Source organism: Anas platyrhynchos, chromosome 2 (genome assembly GCF_047663525.1).
Source record: "Anas platyrhynchos isolate ZD024472 breed Pekin duck chromosome 2, IASCAAS_PekinDuck_T2T, whole genome shotgun sequence".
NCBI lineage: Eukaryota > Metazoa > Chordata > Aves > Anseriformes > Anatidae > Anas > Anas platyrhynchos.
Window position 1 is genome coordinate 64978367 of NC_092588.1, and position 13756 is coordinate 64992122.

Sequence of the window (13756 nt, forward strand, 5' to 3'; positions counted from 1 at the left end):
TAATCAGATTTGAAAATCTGATCTCAACATCATTTATGCTGAAAAATTAGCAGTCTGTTCCTAGGCTGAAAAAAGTCTAGGAGAATTTGTTAAAATAGTGTTTCTCTTGTTAAATGAGAATAGACAGTTTAAGTTCTTTTTACATACAGTAGTTCTATCAAAATAGTAATCATCCATTCATTGCTGAAGCTATCTTTGTTTCAATATCCACTGTAAACAAGTCATGCAATAAGAACAAAATTTTCTCCATGACTTACCTCAATTCTTTTGCTGAATGCTGCATTAGAGAAACAGAAGCAAGAAAAATGTTGATCACCTTGCCATTAAAACACACAGTTCAGTTTTAAAAAGTTCTGCCCGTGCTGTATTACTGGCTGTGCCTTTTCTCCACCTTTGTCTAGTGGTGAAACACTGCATGTCTACTTTACAATGCCAATTAGCTACTGTCCTGTTTGGAGGCTGGGATAGATAATAAACAGCAACTACTGACATAATCAGCTCAGACTTTTACCTTTCACTACTTGTAGAAATGTAGTTAGACATTTCTGAACACTTGCATATAACTATAGCAATATCTGTAAATAATTCTTGGCCTTTTTTTTTTATTATTATTTTAAAAGATAAAATCAATTTCATATGATTGTAAGCACTGAATCAACAACAGATTTTTTACATTAAAACTTCAGGATGCTATTTGATAAACACAGACAGTGGAGCACAGCCAACCTTCCTTTTCATCCACAGAATAGAAGAGAATCCTCTTTATTCCTCCACTGTGGCACTGGTATTGATGCATTATTGGCATGGGCAGATAATATCCTGTGACACAATACGACATGAAATTGTAGCAAGCCAACAACTTCATGGTACTGACCAAGCGTAAACTTTTACCTCTAAGGTAATAAGGTAATTCCAGCAGTCACAGGGAACGATTTTATTGAGTGCATGCTATTTTCATATCACCTTTTTGGAAAGAAAAAAAAAAAAGTAATATCCTCAGATTTCTGTTAACTCCTGAACTGCGTGTACGACATTGATAACTAAGATTGTCTGAATGAATTGATGATATGACACTGTTGTTGCAATTCAGCTGCTCACCTCAGCAAGTGGAGATCTCTCTAGGAAGCTCAAGAATATACAAGCACGTCTCAAGCTGTATTGTGTTCACTTGAGATTAGTATCAAACACTTGAATTTTTCCTGCTTCCTTAAAAAAAGTCTGTCTCAAGCTTTAAGAGACTGCACAGCCAACAAAGTGGTGGAAATGCCCCTGGACCATGCAAAATCCTGCATACTTGCCTATGATGGGTATTGAATCTCAAGATCTAGTCAGTGGTAATATCTTAGGTACCAATTCAAGCTCAAGTAGCTGTGCACTTCCACTTACCACTAACAGCAAAAGGTCACAGCAATGTCCAGTCCCCCTATTTTCACATAACTGCACAGTACAGCAGTGTCAGAGTGCTGATATTAAACCCAAGGTGGCTCAGAGCCCTTCATAGAGGTGCCCACATCAGCCACTGAAAGCTAGTGTTTGTGAGCAGACCTAGCCTGGGCTACCTAGATGGACAATCAGCACAGAGCACAGGTGGGGTTCAGGTCTTTTAAAGACTCCACACCAACCGAAGAACAAGCACAGCACAGACTTTGCTGGTGGCTGCGTACTCAAGGATGGCCAAACCAATCTAAAGAAAGAGAGAAACAGGAGAGCCTTTCCAGAAACACTGACATCTTGGTATTTCAGCCCATTAGGTGCCTACCAACTTCACTCCTGCAAAAACAAACCACCACCAACAGAATCAAAGTCAAAAGGTTTAATTTCTGGCCCATGCAGAGCTCCAGAGCTGCACATGCACTCCAGAGCCCAAGGATGTGTATATCTATCCAAAGCTTAAAAAATATTTTAAAAAGGCGGGTGGCTTGAGCCAAGGAAGGAGATGGACCATGACTATGGCCATGACCTGGCAGCTGAGGTGTCCCAGGAAGAAATTCCCTGCACTCTCAGCAAGAGCTCTCAAAGTTTCTAGCGTGCTTTGTTTCACCATACCACTGTGCTAAACAGTGCTGGGAGTTCAGATGGGAAGCCAGATTGACTTCTCCAAATTTTCCTTACTCTTCAGTGAAAATGGTGAGTAGGGACTTACAAGGTGCTCCTGCACAGATGCTATGTGAGAAAAGGTTTTGATCAAATGGAGTTTTGTTAAGATATTTTTATGGAATTTGTCCTTATGGTATCTAATGTCGGTATCTCATACACCAATTTAAACTTTTTCCAAATGTTTGAGATAATATAAAAGGGGAAAATTTAAATTTTGAACTTCACTGTTCCAGCACTGGAACTTTAAAGAAAAATCTGACTTAAATTAAAAATAAATAAATAAATAAATCACAAACAAGAACACAAGTAATATTCATTTGTATGAATACTTCTCAAAGTATGATTCCGTTCAGAGTACCTAGTGAAAGCAGCATTGTGACATTCCAGATTTACTGTTGCTAAATGTTTTTGGTATGAAGCATAGGAATTTTATTAGTGAGATACCCTTCCCCATTTCTATGCCTCAGGTAGTTTGTAAGAAGGTAATCATGACTCAAGCAAAAATATTCAAAAAAATCTGTATGTTTGAATAAAGTTGTAGGCAGCAGACATTATCAGACAACCAATCGTGGTAGAGAATTTAAAAATTTATCGAGGTATCAAGAGAAAAACGCTAGCACAAGCGTCTAGCTGCCAGTGCAGGACACCGAGTTCCACTTAACAATTCCTGCATTTCTTTCATTATTTTGTGGCTGACCTATGGGTAATCTTAGAAAGATTTTCAATTTCAGTGTAAAGATTTTCAAGGAAGAGAGAAATCCCCGTTTCCCTTGGCAATTTCTTTGAACAATTAAATAACCTCATGCTAAGCAGAGATGTTAACAAAGCCAAAACTTTTAAACACCGTATTTTTGTGAACCGAAAAAACACTACACAGCTAACACAGGAGTAAAGAACACGATCAATGATTCATTGAAGTTAGCAGATGGGACTCAGTATCTACAAATCAGTTGAATCAGTAGGTGTCATTTTTGTACTGTCACTTTTTTAGAGTATAACTGTACTTTAATCACATTTTAAACTCTTCCTGCCAGAAAACGGTGTATTCTCATTATGCTCACAATTAGATGACAGCATTTACGAATTGTTTTTAGAGAAATATATAGAGCACACCTAAATTACCCTGTTGATACCTTCAGGAGCTCTGAACAGGAATTATTTTTTCGAGGTATTGTCCTAGACACCTTTCTTGAGGATGACACACACAGTTAATCATGGAAAGAACTGCACAAATCCCTTCCCTTCCCAAAAAGGGAGAAATGCTATCACCACCATGAGTCTAGGGTTTCTTTTGGCAGGTGAAGGATGGAGGCAGAGGGGAGGTGCTAGATAATAGTGGATACTACCCTTCCTACCAGTGATCACATAGTTTTTCCAATTCTAGTGCAAGCTCAGAGACAAGTGGAACAGGGTGGCTTCACTTTTAGAGGCTCCTCGTGGATTTTGCTACATTGCTGCTGACTGATGCTCACCCAGAGGGAAATGTAGCTCCCTGGGGGAAACTGTGCTGTTTCCCTATTTGAATCTTTTTCATTCAACAGGTAACAAAGCTATTAAAGAAGACTGCAGGGAGATGTGGTTCCTATCTGTTTCGTATGCACACAATGATCAGTCTCTTTCCCTCCTCCAAAGACGACCCAGCAGAAACTGAGTAACTGGAGTGCAGACAACAGCAAGCCAGGGCCGCTGTGATACTGTCTGCATGTGATGAAGCAGCGTTGGAATGCAGCTTAGCTAGATTTGCAGAGTGACTGTGATACGACAAAAGTACCTAAAAGTCAATGTGGCATGTGTAATCAGGGAGGTATGTTATACATCTTTGCCAGGCAGAAAGGTGCAGCCTCATCTTCCTGATATGACATGTAGCAGGTATATGTTGATTTTTCAGAGGAAACAGTATTTGCTTCATTATCTGTCTTTATCCCTTCCAAATGAGATTACAGTAACATAATATACGTGATGCTATAATTTGTATTTATTTGTAAGTTGAAAATAGCATAGAAAGTTGTTGTCTCTTAAAAAATAAGAGAATTCTCATATTGAGCCAACAAAAATTGCTTACGAACCAATGCTGGTCAGAAGTGACCTCCAGATTAAAAATTAACACACTGGTTTTGATATAGCGAGTTCTGTATGATCAATCATCAATTTTAATCAGATAAAACATACAAATACATGTGTCAAGGCACACTGTCTATTTTCAAATTGATAACTTGAACAAAATACTTCAGTACTCTTTTTTTTTTGTGTGTGTTATGCAACATTTCAAGAAATTAAAACGTCATCCTTTGCTTGCTTTAACACTCTCAAGATGTCATTTTGAAGGTGTAGTTCATGGCAATGTTACCAGTTCTCCCACTCTTTCACAGAACTCCTTTATAAATAGTATCCCCTCATGTAAAGATTCTGATAGAAACCACATTTTGAAGCCTACCAATTCTAACTAAACTCTATCAAATTTCTGAACTGTTTTTGGCATAAAAATACCTTCGTAGTGAATTAGCAGGAGAGCTCAGGGAATTGCAAGGAAGCCCATTCCCAGCCACCACATACCATGCCGAAGAAGCCTGGTCTGTCCTCAGGTACATGAAGCTCTGGGTACACGTTCTCCAAGAACCATTTGAAGTCCTTACATTTCAGCTTCTCTCGGAGGAGTCTCCTCTCTGTCACGTCTCCATATGGTTCCTGAAAGAAAAAAATAATAATTAAAAAACCAGAACAGATGCTCCCTTTTAAATTATCTGTATACATTATTAGGAACCGTATGCTAAAGTGATAAGTAGGACTTTTAACCAGGAAAAATCCCCATGTTTGGGTGCTACACTTGATTTCATTATCCTTCCATTTGTAAAATGTTGACAAAAAAGGAACCGGAATGGTGCACACAGAATTTTAAAACGTTCTAGAAGACAGTCAGTCTGAGAAAACTCCAGAATATCCGCAAGTGAGGAAGTCCCTGAATACAGATTGCTGAAACTGAGAAAGTGTAGTGAAAAATACACTTCTTTTAGCTGGATAATTGAAAATCTCAAAAGCAGTGAATGAATCTTGAGAATTTTAAATTATTCCATCATCCATTTGTAAATTACCGATAAAAATGTTTTTCCACTTAACTGATGAGATTTGTAAAATCTGCCAGGGATTACTTCAAAATTCACGTGGGTATTTTTTGGGTGGGGGCGTGTGAAATCTTAGATCTTCAGAGAAAAACCTTCAATGTAGACTTTCTCCTGTCTACAGATGGGAGCACAGTTCACATCTTTTCAAGCCTATCTTCCACATCTATCTTTATATTGACTAGGGAATTCAGACACTCAGGCATGATTTACTGTTTGCAGTCTCCAGACTCTTGCAGGTCACTTGACACACTCTTTTATCACACCAAAAATATATTTGCTTTTCTCAAAACTGTGGAAATATCACTGAAAACACAAAGCAGATGTAAAACAGAGGCAGGGATGCCTGCTTGAATAAACAAACAGCATGACATATTAGTTCCAAGGTCTGAACATTAAACTTAAAGCAAAACTTTACAGAACCAGATTCCACGGCCTTAGCATCAATCATTTTTTCCATTATACTTTGGAACTGCATGCTTGCGCTAGATGAAGTAAAAGGTTCTGAATTCAGCTGTTGAAGCCTATGGTGCACAGAATATTATGGAAACCACAGCGCATTGGTGGCAGCTTTGATACATGAAAAAAAAATGCAAGAGTCTCAGCTTACAGCCACCATGTTACAAGCAAGCCAATATGCGAAGCTTATGTTACTAGCACGCAAATAACCTTTAAAGTTCTGTCACGACAGGCATCAGCCACCCAGAACTTAACAAGAAAAACTGACAGTATGTATTGCTGTTTCCTCTTTGCATATGACACGCAGAATCAGGCTAGTGTTGCCTGTGAACTTCCAAAGTCTCTGGATACACAAAAACCATACTTCTCTCAATGTCAGACTCCAAGGATAAAACCTAAATGCAGTTTATGATGTTAAGTTGAAAGAATTATTACTAATACATGGACTATAATAACCTAATTGCCCAGTTTAATCTGAAGGAACACGAGGTGGAAGCTAAAGAAAGTTTCCCCCAGTCTCCTCCAGCACTTCTTTTAAAAACATGGTGATTTGAAGAATATTCGTGTCACAGGCATTTCTGCTGGGATACGGGACACTCACATATCAGAAACCCGCTGTCTCGTCTCTCAGTTATGGTCAGGTGTCGTCAGAGGTGGGTGTCCAGCAGCATGTGCTGCACAGCTTGTTTCTGCCTTCCAGCCTACAGGCCCCTTCTTATAAGTGAGCTACCAATTTGCACACTCCTTTACTGTTCTGACCTACTCAAATTTTACACTATTTATCTTCTGAAATATCTTGCTAACCAATTAACATATTTGCTTCTTCACTGAAAATACAAATATTAACTTTAAAAAAAAAACAAACACCTAACAGAATAGACACTGCAAACATTCCAATAAAATTATTTTCATCAGAGTTCCCAGAATTGATTTTCATCAACTTAATGTTTTCAACATTGATTTTATTTTATTTTTGTTTGTTTGTTTATTTAAATTGAATGTTGTGCAACAGTAAATTAAACTTGGGAAAATCCATTTTGTTTTACATCAACACAAAGTTTCACCATTAACGCAAGACCGGTGATCTTACTAAATATTATTACCAAGCTGTTCTCTTAAAGATCTACTGCCTATTGAACTGTGTTGACTTGCATTGTGTTTCTCTTCTGCAATTTTATGTATATATATATTTTTTTAAATCAATAGAATCTTGGATCACCAGATCACCTGTTTCACAGAAGCATACATTTCAAGATAAACAGTTCCTCCTTTCTTGCATCAACTGCTTAACTTTATTCTTTCATTTATTTATTCATTCATCCATTATTGTCACAAGTTTAGCCACCTTCCCAACTTACCAAATTTCTAATTTTCCCAAGAAATTAAAGATTTACTTTATATACATTTATTCACTGTTTGGGGAAATGTTTCAGAATAATAAATATTAAAAAGCCCTTCACATTAAACATTAGTTAAATTATCAGTTATTTCATTGAAAAGAAATTCAACTCCAATTCCAAGAACAATGGACTTTAACTCACCAGGCGAGCGTGTGGGTTTCGATGGTAATAAAGCTCTTTATATTCATCCATCCACACTTCAGCTGCACGTACGCTGTTTGCCAAAGCCTTAGACCGTGAGTAGGGAGCTTGTCTGGGGAAAACGTGGCCTACGTGTGAGCATGGGTGGATCTCAAGACTTCCTCCACACTGCCATATCTGAACAAAGAATATACATTGTGCACCAGTAATTTTGAGTTTTTGTAAGCACAAGGATAGAGGGACAACACACCTTTGCATGGACAATACTTTCCTCAAGAACATCACAGAGTATTATAAGCAACGCATGCAATAATTTTGTGTCTCATCTAGTGAATAATGTGGATTAAGTTGCTTGCTCATGAACTCAGAGCAGATCACTGGGAGTAACACTGCTGGTTTTATCCTTTTCTTAGTTTTATTTTCTCTAAGGGCACAGTGGGAAAGGGTCTGCAATATTTCTACAGGCCTAAATGCAGTCTACTATTCAAGTTATACAGGCATTATTAACAAAAGTGCCATATTTCTAGTCCAAATTAATCAGACAAATAGCCTCCTCAGAAAGAAACTGATGACAGCTACCAGAAACTTAACCTTTCTTTGCCTGTATTCTACTGGCAAGCTGACTTGTCAAAACTTGTAAGCTTGTCATGGTGGAATACAATTACTTGTGCTCCCATTTGTATATTCGCCATATCAGAATAGAGGTGTGGGTGCCTAGTCATAAAATGTGACTAACCTTTTTAGTAAGAAAACTGGAACAGGAACCCGAGACCCAACACACGACAAGTCAACAAAAAAATCCTGTAACTGACCCATGGTGGGCCAACCAGTATCTGAGGAAATAAGCTCTTCCCTGTCTAAGTAAATGAGTATTTCTACTTGTGGTTGAGGAAAGTCCATGAGGCTTAATGGGGAACTGGCAGAACTCAGGGCTCTGGCTCACCAGGCCAGGAGACGTACACCAGAGCAGGTAGAAGCCAAGCGCCAAGCAGGGACACTAGTCTCAGCACTCCGTACAAATTTCCCTAATTATACTCCTTGTCCTTGAAAACTGAGGCCAATGTTTCTAACAGACCTTTGCAGTCCAAACCCATGGCCACATCCCTACTATCATTTTGGATCTCCAGCTTGAGCTAATGAAAGGAAAGCACAGCCAGGTGCCTGCCACATAACGCTGCGCATCAGCACAACGTGGCAAGCTCCTAGTTTCTAAAGGGTGCCTGATACATGGTTCCTGAGATTTAGTCAGGTGGGAGGAAAGGGAAGACACGTTGCTGCACTTGGACAACCTTGAGGCTATCACCAATGGCTCCCACAGACTTTCTTTAGAAGCTTTTTGCAAGCCAGCACTCCAGTGAGCTAATTCTCCTCGCTTATTCAACCATGTGTAGGTGGCAACTCGTGTTTCCCAAGTAAATGGAGGAGAAGGAAATTGGGCTAAGAGTTGCTTAAGGGGTACAGAGGTTTGCTGCCTGACAACCCTTTTGTATGATGCATACATATTTAATTACCTGTTATGGAAATAAACACAGCAGGTAGGAAAACTATGAGGCAGACAATGAAACCTCTGTTCTTAACAATGACAACAGATCGGTGGCAGGCCTTCCCCCAGCTCCCCCAGAATTTTTAGGGATCCAGAAGTCACTATAGATGAAGGCCTCCAGCACACTCAAGATGGATGTTGCCTTCAGAAGGCTAATTTATTTTTTGTAAGTTACTTGTGATTTCTGTCAAATATCATAATTTAGAGATCAGTGACAGTTGTCTCAGTTCCGCTGGTTTGGTTTTGGATAATGATGTTAGACTGACAAACACTTCTATGCATGGCACAACACTGTGATTACTGACAAAATTTAAGCCCTCTAATACATATGTTTACTTTTAAAACAACTTAAAGGTTTTCGTAAAAGTATAGGTAATTCATTGCACAACCGTGCAGAGCACTGTGCAATCTTCACTGACTGGATTTAAACTGATTTCTTGGCTTTCATAGGAGGTTTCTCTGTTCTTTTTCCCATATGGGGAACCAGTGTGGTTTTCTTTTGAACAGAAAAATGATTAAAGGAGTTACACAGCAAACCTATGGTTCCATACTGATCTCTTAAACAACTTGCATTTTTTCAAATAAAAGTTACTGCTGTTTCAAAAGCCACTAGAAAACCAGTCAACCACTTTCACTTTAGGACCTCCCTTATTGAGATTTTGTTTCAAAACCATAGCTATTTTACATTATAATTTTTATATCTAAGATTATAGTTTTTAAAACTGAAATTTATCAGACAAAAATTTTGTCAGCAAATATTAAGGTCCATTAAATTTATTAAAGTCTATCAGTTTCCATATAAGCATTTTTCATCGATGATTTGTGTTTTGATCTGTCTGTTTTCAACAAGAACATGTGAGCAATGGACCAGAAAGCCTACTGAAGCAAAAGTGTGGAGTTTTAAAAATAAAAAATACACTTTCTTCTACTCTTCCATAATAAAGTCTGATTTAAACAGAGTAAAGCAGCCCGACTATTTATTAAATTGCTGCTAAAGTGAGAATTCCACAACATCTGAATTTTCAGTAATTAAAATTCTGGATTTCCCTCAGAAAATAACTGTAGGTTGCTGAGCAGTGCTCATTAAGTTCTTCTTCCTTCATTAAAAAGTTTAAAAGTTCTTGTCTTGCTATTACAGAATAAAAATGAGATATATTTCAGCTGATTCTTCAAAATATTTATTTATTTATTTTAAAAGAAAGCACATTTTGACTTCTATTTAGAATCAGGTACAAATGGAGAGCTGAAAGTAAATCAAGGAATTCAACAGAGACACCAAATTTGATCACTAAGAGCTAAATAAGTGACTCTGTGGAAGCTTCTCCCCTGAAACTATTTCCACGTCCTGTAATATAGAGAGGCACATTAGATTTCATTTATACTTTGCCTGCTCATGTGCATGCAAATATGTTTCTCTGCTAGGTCTGTCTAGCTAGCAGGTCTGATTATAAAAGCATACCTTTTTTTTCCCCACCACAAGAAGAAAACAAGGTGACATTGGTTTTACTTTCACTTTCATCTTGATGTACACAGGCTATAAACATCTTTTCTTTTCTTTACAGGGATGAATGCTTGCATCAGGAAAGAATAACAATAACAGTACAGCTCTCACCTTGGGAGCCCTGTCCCTGCCAGGCTCTTTGGAGAAGTGACCCAATTGCTGGGTCAACAAATGCTAAATAAGAAAACCAAATTGGTGTCAAGAAAGTAGTTTGCCCTATGAGCTACATTCTCCGTGGTAGCATTTTAGGACTCTCCAGAAAGAAAGAAAGAGGAAAAAAAAAAAAAGAAAAAGATGCTACATCCTGAACAAAGACAGGGGGATGCAGCCTGTCCCCTAGCTCACGTAAGCTACTGCTATTGCAGAAGAAATTTCCACACTGTGAAACAATACAAAAAGATTAGAGAAGAGACCATTCATTTGGAGCTGCAGAAGGACCAACAGACAAGGAAATTAGATATATATGTAAAAAAATGATTTAGCAGTAAGTAATTTTGCCTTTTTGAATACGCACATTTTTCCTTTGTGCTGTGATAGTGGGTGAAAGGACAGATCACAGACATACCACCCTTCCCCAGAAGAAAACTTCCCTGCTAGTGGCACTGCAGTGTAAAAATAAATAAATAAATAAATAAATAAATAAATCTGCAACCAGCTCAGTTGGCAAAGGAGATGAGAGGGCATTGCTTTGCATCCCTTCAGAAGAGGAGCTTCAGTGCCCATTATGCCCATGAAGTGAAGTTTTATCTAGCCAAATAGCTTAATGCTACCCCAAATGAAGGTGCATTGACTCGATTTTGCATTCAGCACACAGCCTCAGTCTCTCTTAGTCAGAAGCTTTCAGACAAAGCTTTGTCCTTATTGCACCTCTCAAAACCACGGAGAACTTCTTCACCTTAAAATAAACGAAGTGAGAGAAAGAGGAGGCTTGAGAACAAGTCCCTTCTTGTCCCTAGGAGGGGGGTGGTGTCTTCAGAGATGAGAAGTAGAATGAATTAGTTTACAGTGAGTTTCAGTATCCCTGTTCCTCGTTTTCAGGTCCGTTAGGTCCAGAAACCACACAGATGAGGATTAGCACTGATTTATCCCTCTTGACCTTCTTCAGCACTGTGAGCAGCACGAAGAGCACACAAAGAACATTTTCCTAGTGCTCTGCTCCCTTCCACAAAAAGCCTCACTGCAGGAGGCATGCACAGGGGGGCTTGAAATCAGACAGAGGAAACATGTCGCCTGCGGTTTGGCTCCAAATGCCTAGGTCTTGCTGGCAATCTGCACTGGTGTAATCAATGTGCCCAGGCGTATTTGCTGGCCCTTGGAGCAGCTGCCATGGCACGGTCCACCCTGCCACACTGTCTGCCCCCAGTTTGACAGCCGCTCAGTCCATCTGCAGCCTGCAGGGTGTTGGACCAGCCCCTGAGAAGAAAACCTTTCCATGGGTCAATGAGGCAAAGCCATGGCTCAGTCACATTTTTGCATCACATGGGGTCAAACCCATGTTTCAGGGAAGTAGCAACATAAAAAGAGACCCCTGCAAGAGCCCAGCAGAGATCAATGGCAATAGCTTTGATTGAAGGCAGCAGACAGACCAGGGCACTCCCTCTAATATAGGGCAGGGGCTGGGCCTGTCCTTGTCCTGTCTGCAAGCCTCAGTTTCCTAAAAATTGAGGTGTGAAGAGCAGAGAGTGAAGAACTGCATGTAGAGGGCCATCTTCCAGGCTTTCTACAAGGAGCTGGTGTTGGGCTGCAAGCCCCATAGCCCCACAATCCACCTCAGAGAAGAAAAGCACTGTCATCTGGGGCAGTGCTACCCCTGATTCCTACTGGTCAGAAGAAAACCATTTTGGGGTCACCAAATTTGTGACAGTCGGGATCCCAACAGACATTTCACCACCGTGAAGCACATCCTGTAACGCCCAGTTCTGCCAACTGTGGTTGTTGCTTCCAAGCTCATTGCTTTGGGAAAGGTGCAACTTTCTGCCGGAAGGCAGTGTATACCGTACTGTTTTCAACACCAGCATCCTCTCCTCCTCACTGGTGCTTGGTCTGGTTGTGCATGCATTAGCAGACACAAACAAGTGCCTGCAAGAGCCGGTCTTGCTCAAGAGATGTGCACACCTCATGTGATTGCTACTGTGATGCTGCATGTTTGCAGAAGACAGTGTCTTTCTCTCCGAAGCAGCTGGCTGCTGACAGTCTCCAGTCTCTCCTTAGCTGTCTACTGCAACGCTGTGATAGCTAAGCAAGGAAGAGATGCACCACCAGGCGTGTACATTGCCCTTGGAGAGCAAGCATCTCTCCCCAGAAAAGCATGACTACCTCATCGCCATCACCCCTTCCTCACCCCTCCTTAGCAAGAAAAAAAATTTTCACTCACCAAAGAATGCTGGGGTTGGCACCCACAAACAGGCTGCTTTCCAGCTTAACCTGCCTTGGGTTGTGAGTGATGGAGCCCCCTCCTACACCACATGAAATGTCTTACCCTAACTAAGGCTGCTTCTTCACAGTGACAAGCACCATCAATTCTTTGGGGCAACAAGTATGAACCCAACCCATTGCTGCTTGCGGCTCCCTGAGCCTTGCAAAAGGAGGCACAAAAACCATTTCATCAAGAGCTATTTTGTAGCTCCTGACCCCGTGACCGAGCGATTATCCCAAAGAGAAGTGCCTTCCTGTGGAAAGAAGAGACTACTGTAATGCACACATCAATGCAGGTTGCACCAGAACTGGAGCCAGCTGGGAGATGCCTACTTCAGAAGCTCCCAGACCTCACAGAGGTTGGAAAGCTGCTCTGAGCCTCAGGCTGAGGCCCCCTGAATTTGCTGAGATGAGTGAGCTGTGATGTTGGACTTCAGTGCTGGAGAAACTTATCTCTATGTGAAATAGGAGGCAGTCAGGACTTCAGATCAAACAGTGATCCCAACTGAGAATTTCTCCTGCAGAAAGAAACCATGTCATTTCTGGGTCAGTGCTTATTGTCCTCCTTAGCCCTTTTCTTCCCTAATTTTTGTGCCCTCTTTGCTCGGATTTCTGCAGTACAGGAGACAGGCACAGCAGCCACAAAGACTGCACGCTTCTTCCATTAACAGGCAGACATCTAAAGCAAGGTATTCTGCTGATGCTTCCTTCCTCGTGAGAGTGCTTTTTACCATAAAAATACTACTTATCCCTGAAAGCTGCTCTCGCCTAGTAAAAACAAAACCAAACCACCAATCCCCACCCCCTGCAATCCAGCGACAGACCAAAATGCAAATATGACCATGAAATATATCTAATGAGGAACAGAAAAAAACAAAAAGGGAAGGTGTGGATGGCAAATTGTGAACTCCCTGCAAGTCAAAAATAAAACTGTGGGGAACGTTTTAAAGCACCACTGTATTACTTCCACAAACTAAGAGTGATGTGGGACGAATCAGGAGCAGGCAGTGCTCAGTGGGAATCAGCAGCAGTAACACATAACAGCAAAGCTGAGGAGGACACAACTGCTTTACTCCTCCAGCCT

General features: G+C 40.3%; 1 protein-coding gene across 1 annotated transcript in view; it reads right to left on the bottom strand.

Moving 5' to 3' along the window:
• The window catches only part of GALNT12 (polypeptide N-acetylgalactosaminyltransferase 12), a 47089-nt gene that overhangs the window by 13859 nt on the left and 19474 nt on the right, over nt 1–13756 (bottom strand). The window contains exons 6-7 of the mRNA XM_027451830.3: nt 7214–7390; nt 4651–4782 (exon numbers count right to left, since the gene is read on the bottom strand). Of these exons, the coding sequence (XP_027307631.2) occupies nt 4651–4782; nt 7214–7390 (309 nt within the window). The remainder of the gene's footprint in view (nt 1–4650; nt 4783–7213; nt 7391–13756) is intronic.